Source organism: Parasteatoda tepidariorum, chromosome 6 (genome assembly GCF_982258835.1).
Source record: "Parasteatoda tepidariorum strain Cologne lab strain chromosome 6, Ptep-v5.0, whole genome shotgun sequence".
NCBI lineage: Eukaryota > Metazoa > Arthropoda > Arachnida > Araneae > Theridiidae > Parasteatoda > Parasteatoda tepidariorum.
The window spans coordinates 31,626,921-31,650,102 of record NC_141760.1 but is presented as its reverse complement, the minus strand read 5'-3'; the positions used below and the strand labels follow the sequence as shown (position 1 = coordinate 31,650,102).

At 26.7% G+C, this 23,182-nt stretch overlaps 1 protein-coding gene across 4 annotated transcripts in view; it reads left to right on the top strand.

Annotated features, from left to right (window-relative positions):
• Positions 1 to 9,003: 9,003 nt before the first annotated feature.
• The window catches only part of LOC107453124 (protein couch potato), a 316,993-nt gene continuing 302,814 nt past the window's right edge, over positions 9,004 to 23,182 (top strand). Inside the window, exon 1 of one of the 4 annotated variants that reach the window (XM_016069816.4) lies at positions 9,004 to 9,620. In XM_016069816.4, coding sequence (XP_015925302.1) covers positions 9,543 to 9,620 — 78 coding nt within the window. In that variant the 5' untranslated portion in view covers positions 9,004 to 9,542. The remainder of the gene's footprint in view (positions 9,621 to 23,182) is intronic. The other 3 variants (XM_016069815.4, XM_016069817.4, XM_016069818.4) reach the window with 3 other exon arrangements.

Here is a 23,182-nt window from a genome sequence, read left to right as displayed (position 1 = left end):
ACCAAAACATCTAAACATCTTTTAACTGGACAATATATTTATTTGGTAAATAAAAACTCAGTCTGTGCGAGTTCTCCAACATTTATCTGCTTTTAACATCGTTTAAAATGAATAACGGAAAGGTATAGAGGTCAATTTGCTCACTATTCAAGCAAACTTTCTATGTTCGAACTCAGTTAATGATTGAAAACTTATTCACTCTCAGCCTTCTAGTTTCAGAATTTCCTTCTAAACTTAGTACTGGACGATATATAAAATTAATTATGATGCCTTTGATAAAATTCGTATTTTGAAACAAGTAAAGAAAAAAAATTCCTAAATTTGACAAAATGTTTATTTTGACCATTTCCCAGAAAACAATTTCGTCGAAAAAGAAAAATTTTCGTGAATTTGAATCAACTTTTTACGATACATGAATAGTGCAGAAGTGAAAAAAAATATTAACCCACCCCCGTAAAAGTGAAAAAAATATACTTAGAAGTAAAGAGCGAAACATCTTAGATTAAGTGTAAGAATCAGTTAATCGGGACTTATCTCACAGTTTGATCGGAAACATAAGTAACGTCCTTCCAAACAAATGTCCGAAAGCCGGGAAAGATCAGAAATTAATTTTATTTTAACTCTCTACTTCAAGTAAAATAAGAGGCAATTAAACAAACAGTTGAATTAAAATAAATATTAAATTAAATAAGTCAAGTTAAAATATAAATTAAATTACGATACAATTTAAAGATATCATAAAATTAAACATACATAGGAAGGTTTGTGCGCTACTTACAAGTTCAACTTATAAAACATTGTCAAGTAGAGTAACCTTTGAAGCATAGATGTAGTCAGATTAAATCCCACTATAATACAGGATGTATATACTTGTTATCTCAAATTTGTACTTCTTGTTTCTCAAGATTTTATGCAACTCTAAATATTTAGAAAGAAACTCATACATGTACGTAAATATATACATAAAAACCTCTACCCCAATAAAAGATGGATAAAACAGACACCATAGCTTAACATTTTAAGTCATCATTCATGCCCTCTTTCCTCTTGTTAGAAATGAAAAATATATTAAATAGATTAATTAAACGGCATTTAACTCGTACCAATCATTTAAAAAAACCACCATTTTAGGTTAACAGTTTATTACTATTACTAAACAGATTATTATAATTCTATTTGGTAGCAGGCAGAGCCATCAAAAGGATAAAATTACCAAATAAATGGTAAGATGAATGATAGTTCTGAAGATCATTTTAGTAATTTTATCGTGATTATCAGAAAAACCATTGACTCTGTTAAATTTGCGTTTCAGTTTTGTATTTTTACAAAACGCGTGGTAATACGAACTACATTTTGAAAAACTAAAATTTTTAACATTACATTACCACAATAAAAGGAAAAATTATCCAAATGGATGGTTTAAATATCTTATGCTTTAGCTTAATTACCAAAGTCTTATATACATATATGCCAGAAGTGTCTTTACCATACAAGCACAGCAATTTTTTCACAGATTTTTTCGATTTATCACCTTCCTCCTTTTTATTCACTGATCTAAAATCAACTAATCTAATTAAATGGCAAAAATGGTATTCCTACATTGATTCTAGTTATTCATTAAACTAAAATATTACAGGTAGGAAAAAATTATATCCTTACATTGTTTCCACTTATTTATCAAACTAAAATAAAACAAATGGCAAAAATAAATTATGTTCTTACATTGTTTCTATTTATTCGTTAAACTAAAATAAAACAAATGGCAGAAAATGGTTTTCTTACACTGTTCCTAATTATTCATCAAATTAGAATTAAAAAAAGTGGCAAAAAGGGCTATGTTATAATGCTTCTAGTTATTTTTAAAACTGAAGAGAGGAAAAAAAATGTTTCTTGAAGTTTAAAACATTTCCTTGCAGTTTGAAATTAATAAAAACTTGCAAAAGCTAGTAAATATCGGAAAAAAGTGACTTAAGGTTATTAAATTTACACTATTTACACGAATTTGGATTTAAGAATATAACAAACATTGAATTTAAAACTAATTAATGAGAAATTAATCAACACTTAAATATCACCAAGGACTTCAAGAGTTTTTCAACTGCAGTTGACAAATTATAAGATAATTGATGCAAAGATTTTTTTTATTCTTAATAGTTTCATTATTTAATCTTAAGGGTTTTTTCAACTGCCCAATTAAGATCTTAAAAAAATAACGTATTTATCGCGAAAGCTTTGAGTCAAAATGGTTCAGAAAAATTTATAATTTAAGTCTGGATAAGTGAAACAATGAGAAAAAATGACTTTCAGAAGCACAAAGAAAAATTTTAATGACTTTTTAATCTTGCTTTTGTGCATTAGCTCCCTCAATTAATTCTGAACTTGATGATAAGAAAGATGATTTAATATCTTGTGAGAATATAATTCCTTAAGTTACAATTTTTAAAGCATTCCCATGCGTTTAACGTTTTATTTTGTTAACATTGTATCATTCTTCATTCAAAATTTTATTTATTTGGTAAAAAAAGAGGCGTGTTTAACATTTTTCTAAGTACGTTTAAACCAAATATTTTTAAAAAATAGATATTGAAAGAAGATATTGATTGTGCACTACGGTGTTTTCAAACTTCAAAATAGAAGGAAATATAATTTCTTTCTATTTTAATTCGAATAAAAAGACATCAAATAATAATATCAGATATTCAGGTTCAGTCAAAGCAATTTTAATTGGGACTTTTCTTTTTCATTTATAACAGTATTTTATTGATTTCATCAAGATTTAATTGGTAATGAATAATAAAGTTTCATGTATATAAGCAATTAAATTATCATTTCATTATGATCAGTAATGAATGTTTTATTTATTTATTTTTGTTACAAGAGTCACTTTTTTGAATTTTGAATTTTTATATATATAAAAAAAAGCAGAGAGTTAAACAATGTTTAAGTTAATGTATTAATTAAGTGAATTAATATTTATTAAATGAATAATTAAGGAATGTGATGAAGATTTAAGTAGTCACGGTACAAATAATCGACGGAAATACAAAAGGTTTTAATGTGCTAATTATTAAAGAAATGAGCAAAATGATTAAGTATTAAGTGAATTATTCTACATACGAATGAAAAATCATTAAATTATTTGTTGAATGAATAGAAGAATAATTTATTGAATAAGAAAAGGACTAAATAATCAAATAAGTGATTGAATAGTAGAATAAACGAGAAAATTATAGGATAAGAAGATAAATAACTAATTAAAATAATCCTAATAAAGAATCCGAAAGAAAGAGTGAATATAAATGAAAATTTTTTTAAAAGAATATATGAGTTAATTTAAATGAATAAATAAAAAAATAAGTTAGCGAAGGAATTTTAATGAATGTGAAAGCATAATAGAATAAAAAATAAACCAATGAATGGTTAACTAATTACAATGGTTTTCTGTATTGCATGAAGATCTTCGCCTATTCGAAAAAGAAAAATATGATGTTATTATGATGAAAAATATTTCACAATGGTTATATGATGAAGAATATTTTCTCAGAAATATTTTATTAAAAATATTTGTTAAAAATATTTTAATGTGATAATATGATGAAAATATTTAAATTTTTATTCTTTTTTTAGAGGACTATACCACTTCTGGCTATCACTATTTACTAATAGCTACATAATTTGTATTTGGCGCATTCAATTTGAAGCGAATTTTAAAAAAAATAACATCGTTGTCACTCATTTTTATGAATTTTTTTGTAAAAAATTATTTTATAAGAAACGGCTAAAATAATTATTTTCAAATTCTTTCGCCTAAAACAACGATTAGTAAAATTAACAAAAAAATACGATTTTTATAATATGTCATGAAATTTGATAACAGTCGCAAAGTAAGTTAGGTAATTTTATTATGATACCTTAGAGCAGTGATTCTCAACCACTGTGCCGCGGCACTTTTATGTGCCGCCAAATTCTTAAAATGTGCCGCCAAATATTAGAAATGATGCAATAAAAATTATAATGCTTTTTTTTTATTATGAGTAAAGTTTAAAATAAAGAAAAGTGTATATATATATATACCTTTCATAATTTTCCCACACTTTATCAGCGTGATAGCATCTTCGTCGGCGATTTTATTGTCTTTGACAATCTTAAAATAAGATGTAAGTGTTTAGCACACAATTTTAAAAAATGTTGTAAGAGCTGATCATTAAAGTAAGCTATGCAATTAGTAAGCAAACTAACAAAGAATAACTAAAAAAACAAATATATAAAAAACAAATTAACAAAGGATAATTAACAAAAATTAAGCTAACAATTAATAATTAGCAAAAAAACTGGTCAACAAGAAATAAAAAAAACAGTTAATAATTATAGAAAACAAGCTAACAATTTATAACTAGCAAAAAAATAAATAACTGTTACTAACTAATAAAAAATTGGTCGAAAGAAATAATTAATCCCTTAATAAATGTGATTTTGTAGTGCATATTATTTTATTCCACATTCAAAATTATTATCACAAACCATTTAACACAGTGTAAAATAGGTAATTAAACAACTTTTAATCTAATTTTTTCATTGTGTGCCGTCAAATTTCGAAATCGTTAAAAGTGTGCCGCAACGAAAAAAAGGTTGAGAATCACTGCCTTAGAGCATAGCATAAAAACCACGCATTCGGTTAAATTTACTTTCCAGTTTCGTATTTTTGACTATATGTGTGGTAATCAGAACTATAAATTTGAAAACCAAAATTTTCTGTAAACCATTACCATATGTTCGATAATTACCAAATAAATGGTTTAAGTACCGTATATTTTGGTTTTAACAACAAAAATTTTTTTTTCTTTAAAAAAAAAATTAACAAATAAAATAAAATAGAAATGTCATTAACATACAGAACGGTAAATCTATCTGCATTTTTTCCCAGTGCAGTCTTGCGTTATGGGAATAAAAAAAATTATTAGTAAATTTTTTTTCTTCAAATTTATTTAAAAAAAAAATTTAATGCTAAACTGCATAAACACAGGAACTAAAGCAACAGCCCCATTACTTTACAACGCATTCCGGAAATACTAATCCAGGAAACAGGAGTAATGCTATCACGATCGATATACCAGAACTAGATAGTTAATTATGTTTAAGCTTAACTAAATGTATACATGGGATTTGCCAAATATTAGTTAATGTGTTATATCATTCACCCAAGACGCAATATTAGAATTAAAGTACTTGATGTTACGTTGCATTGAGTTGCAAAATCATCTAGGTGATACAAGTGACCACGCTATTTTTTTATATGCATAAAAGCCTTTGTGCCAGACTTTAGCCTTTGCAGTCAGATTTTAAAAAAGAATAAGCGAAAAAATGCTATAATGCAATGCTTTTCAGGAAAAGAAAAAATAACTTGCCTCTCAGGAAAAGGAAAAAAAATGGAAAAATTAAATTACTTTCATAAATGTAAGGAATTATTGTTAATACTTTTCACAAAAGGTGAAATAAAAAAAAAAAAACAATTTATTTCATTGAAGTTAATATACTGTTAAAAATTATCGATTAAATAGCTGAAAATTACTGGCACCCTGTGTTCATCATCCGTTAAGTCCATTATACCGCAAACTCCATTTTTGCAACAACATTTTATGCCGTAATTTTTACAGTAATATGTATATAATTGTAGTGATTCAGTGATTTTATTTTATTGTAAATATTACTGTATAAAAATTAAGGTACATCAGATTTTTGTTTCATAAAATTTAGCGGTAAAAAGAACGGCACCCTAAGTGGCGGCAATCTTCACTGTAATTTGATCCGGAATCTTTTTACACTGTAGAGCAAATAATCAGTAGTTAAATAAATAAACAATAAGTTTAGGTAATCAGTTGTAATTAAATACTATAATACTCGCACATGCTTAGTTCAGCATAAACTTGTGAATTTATTTTTATGTTTATATGCTTATTTGAATTTTAACGCAATTTAAATATAATCAGATCATTTTTTAAAATGAACGAAAAAAAATATATTTTTACACTTCACTCAAATCTGAAAGGAACGTCAGTAAACTTCGACTTATTCGAGTTTCGACTTATCACCAATTTCCTCTTTCGACTTTAAAATAATAAAAATTGAAATAGTTCATTACATAAAAATATGGCTTTATTAAAAGTAATTGCTCCTTTCATGTTCTCCAGTTAAACTGCATTTATAAGCTTGAAGAAACGAGGTCTGTCTTTGAACGTAAAGCTAAATGATTTTTTTTGTCTGGATGTCTTTTGAATTTAAAACATTCTACCTGTGGGTAAAATTTCAAGAAAAGGAAGCTAATAATTACAATTACATACACTATTTCCAAAAATAAAGGGAATAATTAATAAAACTAAGCATCATTACTTTGTTTAAAATATTTAACAAATTCAACCGATCTTTCTCCTTTCAGTTCTATTCCTTTTTAACTTATGCTTTTATTTCATTTACAGTTCAATAAAAAAAGTTCACGTTCGCAAACTATAATTGAAGCACTATTTTGTTTTCCGAACATAACTGTATTTTTGACAATGAGTTTAGAAATTCCTATTGTTCGAGAATATTTTCTTTTTATTTTAATTTTGTTAAAATTGTATGTATCTTCAATGCTCTTCAACATTCCTTCCTAACGTTTTATTCCTATCCACATCATTTATAAGATAAATTTCAACTTCCAATTTAGGAGCAACTTTTGCTAAGATAAATTTTTGCTTAGCCTGAACTTGTTAAATTTGAAATAAAAACGATAAATTTGAATGCATTTATCTACATTAAATCATTTCACTTCAAAATTCAGTGGCTATATAATACAGTATAAATGCTCATACCGTACAAACCATACCGACGAAAGAAAACACCTGAAGACCAGGGAAAAAATGGTTTGAGCCCGTAAAATCTGCATGTGTGTGATTCAGAGAAAAAAAGATTTTGCACGCGAAAAAGGTTCTTTTTTCAAAGTACGGTCAATCTTGATGGTGTAATAACTCTCGAGGAGAAACGAATTTTCAGGTAATTGATTTGTCAAAACGTAGCAACTCTCAAACTGCAACAGCTGACGATCCAATCTTCATTTTTGTGAAAAATGAGCAGAAGCAGTTTCTTGCTCATTGGTCTTTCTCACTCCTCCTAAAGCTTCCTTTTTTTTACAATATATCGATTTTTCCTGAGCTGAATCTAATATTATTTAATAATGCATTATTAATAATGCACAGTTAATTAATAATAAAGTAATTAATAATTAATTCATAATTAATAATGCATAGATTTCAAGATGGGAAAGATAGTCGTCAAGATAGTTTTAAAATGTTTTCCTTATAGTTATAGAAAATTTAGTCATCTTTTAAGAATCCCGAGTTAATAGGAATTGAAATCGAGTAATTGAGAATGGCAATAGTGAAATTAATAAAAATATATATAATAAAAAAATAATTATACTAATACTGTTATTTTTTCTAGTTCCCGGTAATCTTTTGTAATAAATGGTCTGAAACACCTTTCCATACTTTAAGTTCACTATTTTATCGACAACGCGCTACCGAAATTTCAAATACACTATACTTGCATATGAAATGAAAATAGTATAAACAATTAGCATTATCAGGGAATTAAGATTTGTTTCGATAGTTAAAAATCCAATATCTTTTTCTCTTTTTTGAACTCACATTATTTCAAGTAGGAATTCTGGACAATGCAAATGATATTTATAAAATTCATTCTGACATTTTCCCTTTAACCTTGCTTTGTTTTCTTTTTCTACTAAACTAACATCGAAATTATAATTGATAGCAATCAATTAAACGAAATTGGACTTCTACTTTTGGAATTCGTATTTATTCTTAATTATTACATATAAATTATATAACTTGAAAACCATGAATCAAATAAAAAAAATAATCATGAATAGGCTAAATTCAACCCTCAATTTTAACTCTCAAAATTTCAAATTACTATATTTAATTACACAATAAATATGTTATGTTTCTTACTTTTTGTAGTAATTTGAAAATATTTTTTGTGAGTTTAACATTTTATCATTAATTTATAATATAAACAAGTGATAAAACACCTATTTCGAAAAATTAATCTTTAATTTTGAGTTGTCCGATTTTCATACCTTCAACTAAGTTTCATATACCACACTAAAGGTTATCCAACATTTTAAAACTTTTGACGGCGACTTTTTTATATTATATCGGGCAGAAAGATTGATAGGTACTATATTATAACTTTTACAGTAATATGTATATAATTGTAGTGATTCAGTGATTTTATTTTACAGTAAATATTACTGTATAAAAATTAAGGTAAATCAGATATTTGTTTCATGAAATTTTACGGTAAAAATAACTACACCCTAAGAGGCTGTAATCTTTACTGTAATTTGATCCGGAATCTTTTTACACTGCAGAGCAAATAATCAGTAGTTAATTAAATAAACAATAAGTTTAGATAATCAGTTGTAATTAAATACTACAATGCTCATACATACTTAGTTCAGCCCAAACTTGTGAATTTATTCTTATGTTTACATGCTTATTTGAATTTTAACACTCATTCATCAGATCATTTATTAAAATGAACGGAAAGAAAATGTTTTTACACTTCACAATTACTCGAATCTGAAAGGAACAGCGGTAAACTTCGACTCATTCGAATAATATATATATGTATATATATATATATATATATATATATATATATCGTTGTGTCAAAACGTGGGTACCGAAGCGAACTATTTACAAATTCACAATTCCTCGAGTATTAGTAAAAGTGTTTCAATTTATCCTACCAAAATGAACCCTAACCCAATAAACCATCAAAGAGGGGATATTAATGGCCGTAACGAGCATACACATGTTCCGGTTTTCATAGCTCATTTCGAAACCAGAACTAAATTCACGGCCGCATTTCCAAGCGCCACAGGCGACTTCCGACTTCGCCAAACAGTAGAATGATTTCGCCAAATAGACATGCCATCAAGGTGAGAAGAGCGATGCTTTCTCTCAGGTAGCCGGCGTCACGTGGTGTTCCCCCTCTGTGACGTCATTTCCTACACATGAAGGTGGGGAATAGGAAAGGCTCAGGAGGAGGGAAGGGGAAGACGGAGCAACGTCGCGTGGGAACAACAAAAGGTAGGCACACACGGCCAGGTAACATACCGAACAGGTAACCGGCACATCTCTCGCGCTGTTCTAACTTTTCACCCAATTCGTTCTCTACGTGTATGCTCTCCGTTTTCTCTTCATCTCTCTCCAATACCCGTGTCATTTATTCCTCCATGTGGACTTACCTGTAATTTTAAATATTTTCAACTTGGCGATTTTTAATTGGCTATATTTCTATACATATTTTGAAACTGGAAATTAATATTTTAAACTCTGAAACAGAATAAGGAGAGAATAAAAGCAATTAGTTTAGAGTGTTGTGATTGTGGGTGCTGATAGAAAAGAAAATACTGCGTTGAGGGTAGGAAATACTGCGCAGTCATTCCGGTGATTTTGGAATCAAGGCGGCCGGTCATTATGTCGACCGCAGTATCAGAATCTTCGATGACCATGAGTCAAAGCATGGATTCAGTGAGCACCATCACGGAGGAAGAGGTAAGATCCCCTGATCATTATTCCACTCATCTCTTATCTCCATACCTCTGAAACAACAATTTGCAACAAAAGCAACGGTACTTTTCCCTTATAACGGTACTATTTTAAATGTATCGTTAAAAAAATATGCACACAGATCAGGGAAGCAATATTTGTTTTTCTTCTCCCTCTCTTGTTCTTAAGTTTAATAATTCAAAGGATTTAATCAAAAGAGCTCAAAATAAACTCTACTAAAGTAATCCTATAGAAAAATAAAAATGGGTAACAGCTTTAGAACTTTAGATAATTAAAATAGATTAGCTTTTTTAGTACTTAGGAATATTTGCCTTCAATTATATCGAAATACTTGGAAATTATACTTCGAACCTTCAATCAAAAAACAATACCAATTATGTTTTGCTATTTTAACATTAATCGGTTGAATTTTTTCTTCTTGTAATGTACGTAAGTTAAAATTTAATTTAAATTTAACAGAATTAACTTTACAATTAATAAAAGCGATTGAAATCAGGTTCATTTACTAAAATGATAGAAAGTAAAACATTTGATCAATAGTTTTTTTCTTTTTTTAAATCAGGAATATCTTTGTCTTTGTATGTGTGCACATTGCTTTTTTTAGTGATACGTAAATCACTCCACAAACCTAGAAGAAACGCAGTTAACCGTTTGAGTATAACTGCATTGGAAATAAGCGAAAGTATTATGAAACAATCGAAAAAAAATCAGTTATTTCGTTTAGTTCCTGCATATATAAAGAAGTACTTTTTATTTAAATAAAAACCATCATCAGTCAAATCTGTATTCATCTGTTATTTAAAATCAGTTAAATCTGTAAGGCTACCAAAGAAAATTATAAATTTAATTAAATAGTTTAATGCTCTTCATTTAAAACAATAAAGTAATTAGAAAAATTGTTAACATTAATTTTCTTCCTGTAATATATAGGCAATAATGATAATTTTAATGATAATTTTTGGATGATAGTTGATATTTTTTATGCATCAAAACTATTTAACAAAAATTTCCAATAGCGGGAATAAATTAGAACTTATATTTTATTTTTATTCAAGAAAGACTGAATAGAAAACATTATAAAATATAACAGGGATAGTTTTGGATTTTATTGGAACGATGCACAGTGTTTGATAAACTTTTATGTAGTAATTATTTCCAACTTAAGTTAAATAATAGGAGCTGATACAAAACTATTACTTAATAAACACCTGCTTTTTAAGAAAGCTTTTCCTATAATAATACAAAAAGAACATTCTACATTAATATTTTTTTAAAATAACATAAAAATTTTTAATCTAAAATTTTCATGAATACTTTATCGACGCAAACAGACGTTCAAAAAAATTTTTTACAGATCAAATCTAAAACCAAAAATATTATTTAGTTAATTAAAGGATATTTTTAGAGATATAATTAGAAATTTATAATTTTATCAAATTATTTATTTCTAGCTTTATAGTCGATCAAAATAGGAATATCAACCTATTTAGTTTTCTCAATTATCATGAACTATTTATGCAAGAAATTTATTTTAAAAAAAAGGGAAATATTTAGCGATTTTCAGTTCTCAAATGTTAATTCTTAGTTAGATAATGAATAAAAACTAAAAACAAATCCTCAGTTTCGTGGAAATAATATCAATGATTCTAAGCGCTGTTTTGCATCTTTTACTCCTTTAATAATATTTTAAAATTTAAAAGATACTTCTGTTTCAATAAATATTAAAAAATATCCCTTCTATCAGTAGACGGGCATTGAAAATAAAGATTTTGAATGACAAAAGACAATAATTTGATTTCCGATTTGATTAGAGATTTTGAAAAGAAAGTGCATTAATTAGAATGATATTAACGTAATGTTGCACTAAATTTGATTAATTTTAAAAAGATTGGACAATACTTTAAAACATGCTATTCTTTTAACAACCAACGAAAACTAAATTTGTTTAATAACTCTAAACATAAATTTACTACAGGAAATAATGAAACAACAATTAGGATAAAGTTTGGATTCATCATCTTATTTTATTTCCAAACTAACATTTAATTACTCTTAAATATAACTTTTAAAACTTATTTTGAAGTTGTAATGTTTTAGCTTACGATTGCATTATATTGCATTTTCCTCTTTTTGACACATCATATTTTTGAGTAATTCTCGAACAATCACTTTTAAATATTTTGTAAATATATCGGCTATTTATTAAATATAGACAATTTTCTTTGCTCTAAACCAGTAGAAAGTATATAAAGATTTAATTTAAAAATATTCAATCCACAGCAATTTAGAGGCTATACAATAATTTTCTTATTGCGTAAGCTTTTTGATGATCACAAACACTGAAAAATTGTATATACATTAGTGTTTTAAAATAACAAAGTTATTTGAAATTCCGCTCTATTTTTCTTATATGTATTTAAGGAAACATTCTAATAATCTCTTAAGTTTTCTTTTAAGTTATTTTGACTCTTACAGGTTTGAATACAAAGTTGATTTTCCTGCTTAATAGACATGGTAGGAAAAACCATATTCAGGGATGTTTGGGCTTTTCTCTCGATTCGAAACGTGTTGGTTTTCTCTAAATTTTTTTTTTTTTTTAAATATCGATAACAAATTTGTTTTCATTAACGCTCATCATTTATTTATAGTTTTAAATTAAAATGTTTGAAGATAATAGCACGTTCTTTAAAAGTTACGATTATTAACGATCTTATTAAAAGCGTATAAGAACAATGAAAGAAATTAATGTTTTTCGCAGTTGATTTTTGTAACTTTCTTTTATAACTTAATATTTAAACTTAAAAATTTGGGGTGGAATTTTTAATAACTTCAATATAATTTCGAGCAATTTATTTATTTATTTTTTTGAAAAAGAATATAACTCTTTACGAAAAAAAAGCTATCAAAATGAATATATATTTTAAAACTATGGCGTTATTTATATAAAAGTCTTCGTTTTTTTTAAAGAAAAAAAAACCTTCAGAATTCAGAGATTTAAGTACCTAAATATATTTATTTTAAAAAATACTGTAATAAGTATTTTACGTTTCTTAAAATGACAATGGTTCTGATAAAAGTGATTCTTTGTTCATTTCTTTAAAGCCAAGCATTTGTTGTTGACTTTAAATGTTTTAGCTATTTTTAACCGTCAACATAATACTCATTTCTTTATTGGCACTGTAAGTAAACTTCGTGTTTTATTAGATTTTCTATAGACACCAGAATGTCAAGTTAATGTTTACTATAGAATGTTACATAATGTATTGGTTTAAAAATATACTATTGTTAATGTTTACTAGACAATGTTACATAATGCAATGGGTTAAAAATATACTACTGTGAAAAGATTATATTCTTACAGATATTTAATTGAATTATCAGATTCATTTTGATAAACAATAATTTAATTCTAAATAATTAAATAATCTATTTACATCAAAAGAATATGCAAGCAACGATTTTTACTATTTTAATCATACAGTGCTTATATAACATAATACTTTAAAAAATACAATTTATTACGCAAATTTAGTTAGATTACTTAGATGAGTTTTTTTATGTGGAAAATATGCATAAGTACGCATCTTATAAAGCTTAATTACGTATATTATCTTTTAATTTAGATACATATTTTTGTGATATTATATTAAACATATTCGTTAATTTCAATATTACTTTCAACCTTCGCATTTCTCGCGAACATATTGTCCTGTCAGTTGTTCGAACCATGCATTGACACGTGGAATCTGTTTGACATTAAGCCTCTAAGCCATTTCATATCTGTATCGAATGGAATACTTTGTTTTATTTTTAAAGTGTCATAATGATTAATAGCGTGAATTTAAAATACTTGCATTAGTCAAATATGACAAATAAGATTAAATAGGATTATAGACAATTACATACAGAATTCCGAATCACATTCCAGAATCTAAATTGTTTAAATGTTACATATTCTCTTATCAAAGAAATTTGTTGATTGAAATCATTTGTTGAAGTTAGTGATTGTGCAAAATTTCCGTTGAAGAAGTTGATATCTACCATTAGTTGAAGAAGGCAGTATTAGTATAATATTTATCCTGAAGGTGAAGATTAACACAAGCTGAGGAATGTTGATGAATCATTGTGGTAAATCCTTTCTATCCATTCATTTTATAATTCCATTGTCCAGAGGGTGAAGATTAACAGATATAGTAAAGAATCAAATTATGATAAATAATAAAAATCGCTTTATATTTGAAAATATGGAGCTCCCAAATATTTTTAATTTATTGCAAACTTTATTATTTCCTTATTCTCAATTAATGCTGAATCTTGAAACAGTTATACATTTATTTTAAATTATAGAATGTAGAAATATTTTCTCATAATTATAATAAACTGATCATAATAAAAAACATATAAATGCTACAATAAGATTTGATTAATAAGTTGCTCCACTTAAGCATTCAAATAAAAATTTACTTTAGTACGACTTACGATGACTAGCAAAATACTAGCAAAAGTCATAAAAAATGCAGGTCATGATTTAACTAAAAATTATAAGACTCGGAAATTTTAAAATTGGCATTTATACAAATTATATAAAATTTAGTTTAAAATTGGATATTCATCAATCCTATTTTGTATTGGATACTTATTTTTAAAAGTTTTTGTTCTCTAATTAATGAAATATTAATATGTTGAAAACTTTGGAAAATAGTTGTTCACTATGAACAATTTAGTGCCATATTACACTTCTACATAAGGCTATTAGAATTTAAATATAATGTTTGTTTTATTTATTTTACGCTATAATATTAAAATAAGAATTTAAATTCTCTTCAAAACTTTTTTTATACATTATTGGGATACGTTGATTAACCATGTGCTGCCGTAGGGCTATATACTTTTCCTTTTAAAATATAGAATTAAAATACCTAAGGATATTGCGTGAACATTCAATATATGTATATACACATCAATATATGCATTGTTTGTATGCATATTCCTACCATATCGAATCACATGAAACATATATATCACAAACCAGTTTATGTGATAAACGCTATCCAGTGCTCACAGCAAATGAAGTTTGAAAAAAAAACCCAATTTTTAATAGATTTTTATAGGCGCGTGTAATAGAGAACAAATTATTTAATGAGAATAATTATAAGCAATAGAGAAGCCTTTGAGACAGTTTATTTTATTAATACTTTTAGTTTAAAGAGTATCGTTTACGTTTAACATATAGATTACAATGTCTGCAATACTAAGTCTGCAATATTTTTCACGAAAAAGCTAGACTTGACTTAAAATCTTTCGACCATTTTTGGTCTAATTTAAACAGCTCTTATAGATCTATATCATTCATAATCCAAAAGAAATGGAACTTTCAGAACGTAATAATCAATTCACGATTTATCGTGTCTTCTGTATTACATCAGAACGTAATTACATCCTAGCCATTTGGCCATAACAGAACAGAAGTAAGCAACAGAATGCTTCGTAGAATATAAATAACAGTAACGCCATCTGCTGAAAGAAATAATATAAAAGTGACGGAGCTAATTACCAAAATAATTACGCTTTCTATTTATGAGAGTATTTATGACAAATAAAAAAAAAGATGAAACTTCTGCTTGCAGAAATGCACAGGAAGTTTTAACATTCGATTTGATAGACGCGGGCCCATCTGCCGATGCAGTCTATAGTAGCACCTGCTGTTGCAACTAGGAGTGAGGGTCCTCACTCACTACGAAAACGAGTAAATACGCTCTTTTACGAACTGCTTTGAATAATCCTGTTTAACCGCACTAATTCTTCAAAGGAAATAAAGCAGCTGCTGAAGTCTTTCGAATAAATTTTTGACTTTTTCAAGACCAACATGGGATTCGAGTTATTTCTTAAGGATTATTCTCATTTCGTTAATCAAATAATTAAAAAAAAAACGCAAATTATAATAATAGCCTAGAATGAGTGCAAAAATTATAAAAATTATTAATAATTGTTGGTAAAAATAGAAATAACCTATTTGAAGTAAAAAACAATATATCTAGCGCAAATTAAACAATAAATTTAGTTTAGGTTTTATACATTGTTCTGTTTTTTATTATTCACCACTCAAAAATAAACTTTTTTGCAAATGGTATAAAAAATTTTATACATTTTTATTGTACGTACGAAAATTAAAATAATATTACAGTGTTAAAAATTTACATAACTTTAGTTTTTTTTTCTTCTCTTATTCAGAAAATGTAATGTAATGAATTAAAATGATTGTTTAAATGCGACAAAAAAAACTTTAAATCGTGTGTTAATTAAATGAATAATTACTATTTCCGTACGATTTGTAATGTTTATGTATTTTCTTACACGGCGTCCTTTTATAATTTTGCATACTAATATTTATTTTTTTTTACAACTTTAGTATGCCAAACGCATTTTTACACCTTTTAAGCATCCTTTCAACATACCCCTGAATCAATTGTGTGATTCTGTGAATAATATATGAGTTTGAACTAATTAAGCTATTTGGATAGTCTTTTTTCTTATAACTTTGATGCCTCAAAATCTTCTATTAATAAAAATGATTTTAATATTGAAAAAAAATTACATAAAAAAATAATTCCGTTTAAAATACTTCGAAAAAAATTGCATAAATAGAAACGAAATAATCGGCTAATATTTCTTTTTACGTTTTCGAAAAATGTGTTAAAAATTTCAATAAAAAAATTTTTATTATTGCATATATTTAAAAAATTTTATAATCAAGAGTCGTGGAGACTCAGGAATTGAGCTCTGGTAACCCAAAGAGGTTACCAGGGTTCGAATACCAGCGATGGCTGATCGATGCGAAATCCACACCCGGCTCGCACCAACCTCAGTACCGACGTAAAATGTCCTCAGTGGTAGACAGATCATGAGTTTGAGTCCCTTTGTCATTGCTGAACCGTGGGAGGTTGCCTTTGTTTTCCACTTCATATAACTCAAATTCGGGTTGTTTTCATCAAAAACCTACAAATTTCTGCCAATACTTGATCCAGGAGTTCGTTTGTCTTCTGGTTTGGGGTTAAAATGACAAGGCTTCGGAGTTAAACATTGGTAGCTGTAAACTCAAAATTGGGTCGGCAGTTCGATGACGGTTATAAAATAAATTGAAATTAATTATTACATATACATAGATTTCTCTTAAACTTATTAATGCTAGTATTTTACATCTTGAAAAATCTTAAATATTTATGATCCTTTTCCTTTTGTGAAATATTTTTTGGGATTTCCTTTTGTGAAATATTTCCTTTAATGAATAGTTGAAGCCATTTTTGAAAATTAAAATTTATTTTTGGTTTCAAAATTTTGATTGGGATGTTAGGGAGACGTCGTAATCGTTTCGAATTTTGAAAGCACTATATGATTATTATTTGAAATAAAATCTCTTTTAATTAGTAAACCCTGTTAAAAAAAACTATAAACGTTTTTGATCTAAACTATGACTTTAATGAAAATATAAAGAAATAGCGGTTATAAAACTGAACAAGAAATTGAACAATACAATGAAAATTATATTGCTGTTAAATATGGTTCAAACTACTTAAAGTCTACTTTTTGCTAAAACTTAAATAAGAAAACTTAAAAAGGAATTAAAAAATTGTGAAATCTTAAAAACTTCTTAATTTTCGGTTGGTTAAATCTTTAGCTCTCTAGAAATGTTTAGGTGATACGAATAATTTGTCCTTAAATAATAAGTAATTGCACTTAAATAATGAAATATTTTAAAAAGACTATTCTAAACAAATACTTTGAAAACCAATAGTACTCATCATTCTAATTATTTTTAAAGCGTGGTGTGTTAATTTCTTAGAATGACTCATTGAAAAACATTATATGTCCTTACTTTAAAGCACAGATCTAAAACGTGATTCTTTTAAATAAATAAGTAGTAATGAGATAATACAATGAAAGGGTTATAGAATTGTCATATGGATGATCAGATAAAAAGAAATTCCAAATTTTTTTAGAAAATTGCTTTTACTATGTAAACTTAATAAGTGACTTAATTTCGATAGATCAAATCGTTGGGTCTCAAGAAATTTTAGTTGTTAGTCCATAAGTAATAAATGATTCTACTTAAATAATAAGAAACTTCTTATAATGTCCTTTATATATTACTTTGAAAACTGGAATAGCACGTGTCAGATTATTTGATAAATCTTCAAGGTACTTTTTCATTTTCCTCTTCAACAGAAAAGAAATTTGCTTGTTTCCCAAATAAAAGTACCCATCAATCTTTCTGTCAATTACTCTACGCTGATTCGACGACATAAAACGTCAAGTGACTATAGTAATATAATAATCCCATCACAATTTCTATCGTGCAGCGTCAATTTGCTGATTGTTCAGTAGATTGTCAAGAATTTTCTGAATTCGAATTATCTTGGAAATATCTCATAAACTTTGCTGTTTTCAAGTTCATAGTTTCGCACCCAATACTCTTGTCAATACATTTTTATTAATTATCTTTGAATATTATGTAGAGATAACAGATAAAATTTATAAATTTGAGGAAAAATATGAAATTGTTACAATTTAAAGATCAGAGAAGAATTGTATTATAAATGCTATAGTCTAGAATAAATTTTCATAAAAACCGCTTTTCAAATAAATTTTTCTAGCGTCGAGTTAGGAATTTTCATTGTTTCTATGCAAATGGGGTCTTAAGAATCATTTTTATGCAGAAGATTTCAAAAGTTTTTCTAAGTGAGCAACAATTTTAATTTTTAAAGAAAAAATTGTTTATAAGTTCTGTTGCATGAGTGAGTGAACATCACAAAACTTTTTTTTATTTCCTGCCCACCTTTCGTCATAGGACAGATTTGTTGACCATTCTTTCAGGGATACCATATTAGGTGGGCCAATGTTGATAAAAAAAATATCCATGCCTTGCCCGGGATTCGAACCCTAAACCTTTCTGATGCAAGGCCAGTTCCCTGACCCCTACAAAGGCCGTCCAGCACACCACAAAACTTCTAATACTCCTATAATAATGCTTATTCTTTGTTACACAGTACTATAAACTAATTAAATGTTTCAAAAAAGCTCATGTCACTGGAGAATTGAATAAAACATGTATATTGTCATTATTAAGATTTATGGAACATTTTTAACAAATAATATGTCAGAACTAGTTTTATCGGAAGAATAAACAGGCATTAAAACTGTTTATAATAAAGCAAGCTCCAGGAAATTTACAAACTGTCAACTATATAAAGACAATTTAGGCAATCATGAGTGGCTTACAATAAAGGCGATAATATAATGTAGCTTGGATGTATTTACATTCAAGCTACATTATATTTTTTCGGATTTGATATCAACAACTTTCCCATGTATTAAGTTTTTGTTTGATCAAACTCGATTGATTTTATTCAATTTCTTTTTATTTATTGTACATATTTTATTTTAAAAACTTAAATAGTGAGGGTAAAAAAATTAATGTTTTAGTCTTAGCCCGTATTTTATTTTATAAAGTATTTCATTTTTAGATGTTAAATAGGGGAAGTTTTTACTTACATCTTTTCTCAATTAAAAATAAGTTAAAAAAAAACTGAAATTGATATTTTTTAAAGAAACGTTTAAAATTTTTTGCTAATAAAAATATTGAACTTTCTATCTTAAAGGGGAGATCAACTATTTCAAAATTTAGTTGCTTAATAAAAAATTGAACATGTTTGTACAAAAATATAAAATCGTTATAGTTATCTAATTAATATTTTCTCGCTCAAAGTAATACGTAAAAAGTGTTTTTTCATAAAACTAAAACAATCGAAAGCTGTTAAAATATTGGGAAGATAAAGTTAAAATAGTAAAATAACTGATAAAATAGAATGCTCTGAATCATTATTAATTTTTCATTCGCCAACAGTAAATTTGTGACATAAATGTTCAACTACTTGAACGCAGAAATAAATAAAACCATAATTTTCAACTATCTCTGAAATTAACAACGATGATTTGCGCATTGCGGTTACAGTACTGGAACTAAATAATTTTTTTTTCTTTTCTTTCATAAAAAATAATCCAGTTAAGAGCTTTAAATACTAGATAATTTTTAAACTGCTTGTATGTGGAACTTGACAATATGTATTATAATTGGATAAGTTTTAAATAAAGTAAAATATTAATTGTTCGATACTGGTGTTCTGAGACCGATTTAAACAGTAGATTAATGATAAAATAAATGTGTCTCTGTATAGATACAAATGAATATTTTTTAAAAAAGACAAAAAGCACGAAATAAAACAAATTTATTATTAAATAAAATATTTCTAAAATTTCGAGAGATGAAACTAAAGGTTGTATTTAGCCAATTCTTGGTTTTTCATTTTTATTTCCAACTGTTATAATATGAAAAAGAACGCTTAATATATTACTTCCATAATTATTTAATTATTAAAATGCAAATCAAAATTTAATGTTTTATATCATCAAATATAAATTTCATTTCTATTATATTTTTAGAAGGAAAAAAGACAAGTTATTTCCTTATACCGAATTCCGGGTATTATTGAAACATTATAAATTAAAGTTCAATTTGTATTTCTTCAAATGATAAATTTATTTCCATTTTAATTTTTAGTCCTCTAAGCAGAAATTCCTCATGATTCATTCCAAATTCAAGTTATTTTTAATGCGTTATAAATTAATCTTTAATTTATCTTTCTTCAATTGTTAATTTTCTTTCCATATTAATTTTCAGCCTCCTATGTATGAAAAAAATCAGTACTGTTCTTGCCGAAATCTGGATTCTTGGTTTTAAATCATTACAAACCAAATCTCAATTTCTATTTCATCAAAGGATATAACTTTGTTTCCATTTTATTATTTCCAGCCATCTAAGAAAAAACGAGTAAATTATTTTTTATACTGAATTCTAAATTTAAGGGAACCTTTAAAACATAAATCCAAGCGTTGTCAGTATTTCGTCAAATAATAATTCTATTTCCATTTTAATTTTCAGTCTTATGAGTAGGAAAAAAACGAGTTATTTTTCATGCCATTTTCCGAATTTAAACCAAAGAAGATCAAATCAATGTTTGTGCAGCTGAATACTCCAGATTCCTAATGTGTCGTCCTCACATTCACTTCAAATGAAATATATCGTGCCTACTTAGCCATATGTATTATACTTTCAGATATGCGTGCAAACCATTTTAAAAATGCATTTCGCGAGCTTCAATTTTATACCTCTGCTTAAAACTTTCGAGAAATGTTTTGATCGAAATTATTTTGCAACCAATAAGCATTTGCATAGCCCAATCAGGCATGATACCATCTTTTATGATTTTTGTCACGCACAGGCGATGAAAAGGTCGAAACAGACACCGGATGTATAACAAATATGTCCATCTTTTAAGCGGGTGATATAAAAAGTGACATATTTACTGATATTCTTCCGAAAAGGACTTTTTTTGCTTAGAGGTCGTTTGCTACAGCCGTATTTAGGTTCTTTAACCTTCATTTGAAATTTTAAAATAATTATGAGTGAGAATTTGCTTAGTATTTTTATTTCGAATTAAACCTATATCTTTGTATTTGGTCATAATAACCACTTAAAATGCTTGTTTGTTCCTTTTGTTTCTTTTTCAAAAATCTTAAAACTAGTAGCACAATTAATTCATCATGACATTTCATTTCAAAGGAACAAAACATACTTATCGACCGTAGTATATAAGTGTTATAAATCTTCGAAATTTAATATATAATAGTGAAATTATGCTTTGTTAAAACCCTTAAGTGATAACTAACCTAAGAATGTCCTCCTAATTTAAACATTACTGAGCTTTAACTCTTTTTGGTATTAGCTCGTTTCACATAAAAAAATCCTACGTCTATGAGTTAACACTAAGTATAACACTGTAAAACATGATCATAGATTTTGGACAAAACATATTTGTTCACCGTGGTACATTAGTGTTATAAAGTTCCGAAATTTAAACTATAATTATGAAATCATTCTTATTTAAAACAATTAAGCGATAGCTAAAAAAACTAAGACCCACCTAATTTAAACATTGCTTAACTTTGACTCTTTTTTATATTAGCTGGTTTAAGGTTTAAAGTTCGGGGTCTATGAATTAAGACTAAATATACTATAGCATATGATTATGTATTACTTCGTACTCATTCTTCTTTAGTTTAGTGGCTCGTTAGGTCAGCTGTATCAGATCTAACTTCTCACCAACTTACCCATCGCGCCTAGTATCTTTGATTATCCACAATTCTTTTTACATGTTAACATCGGTCTCCCTCGTTTCCTTTTGCAATCCGGCACCCATGTTACGGTTATGATAATAGATACTTAATTGAATATTAAGAAAAATGAATTCAGCATTGAATCAAAATATTGGTTTCTTGAAACATAATATCGTGCAAATTTTCTGAAGCTTAATGAGTTGTTAAAGTCCACGTACGATTGGCAATTTGGGTACATTCCTCGTAATTCCGAAAATGATATAAATAAAATAAAATAATGTAAATATATTTAAAAATTGTTAATAATAAAATAACGTAAATAAATGAAGTAAATATATTTATTTTCAATAGCGAAATTTTATAAGTGGAAAAGAAATCACTTACTTATGTCTATTTTAAACTGCCTAATTAATGGGTGAAAATAAATTACTGACTCTTGCTTATGCAACTGATTATATTTTGTTTATTTTAAAGACAAAATTAATAGGTAAAAATATGTTACTGATTCTCGTTTATTTGCGAAAGCAAAATTTATAAAGAACGAAAATAAGAATAAAATAAGAAAATAAGTAAGTGAACAAACTAGCCATATTCATCGTTTTCATTATTATGTTTATAGCTTTTACTTAAGTCAAAACAACTATTAAAAAAACTTTGTTTAAAGACCTTAAAAATTATCAACATATGTACGATCTTAAAGAAATTTAATATTTCGTAAATCTTTCATAGTTGTTCAAGCATATCAACATTGAAATATCTTTAAAAGGAAATTTTTACTTTTTAATTTATTACAAAATATCAAGAAAAATTATCTCTTAACCTTTCATCAGAAGCAGAGCTATTTTCTTTAATTTCTTAAACGCATTTTTACTCGGCCCTTTTCTATTTGGTGCGAGCTAATTACAGTTTTTTGTGAAATAATTTTTCTGTCGTTACTTTTGTTTAATGTTGTCACATTTTTCATATTTTCCATAGCAAAGAAGATAAAAATAAAACAAAAAGTTTCTAAAGCGTTATTTAAAAATCATTATCTTTTTAAAATATAGAGATTTATTTTCAAGAAACTCTTTTATTTTCAAGAAATGTATACGACACTTAAGACTTTATAAACAAGAAATATCCCTGTTTTCAGAGATTTATTTCTCATTCATTAGTAATTTAATAATTTATTTGAAGAATTGTGAAGCATCTCGTTTAAATCTACTTCACTTATTGAAAATGTTTAACGAATAAAATTACAACAAATGTTCGTGTAATTAATCAGGTTGCAGTTTGATTTTAATTTTTCATTTAAATTTAAGAAAAAAATGTTCTGT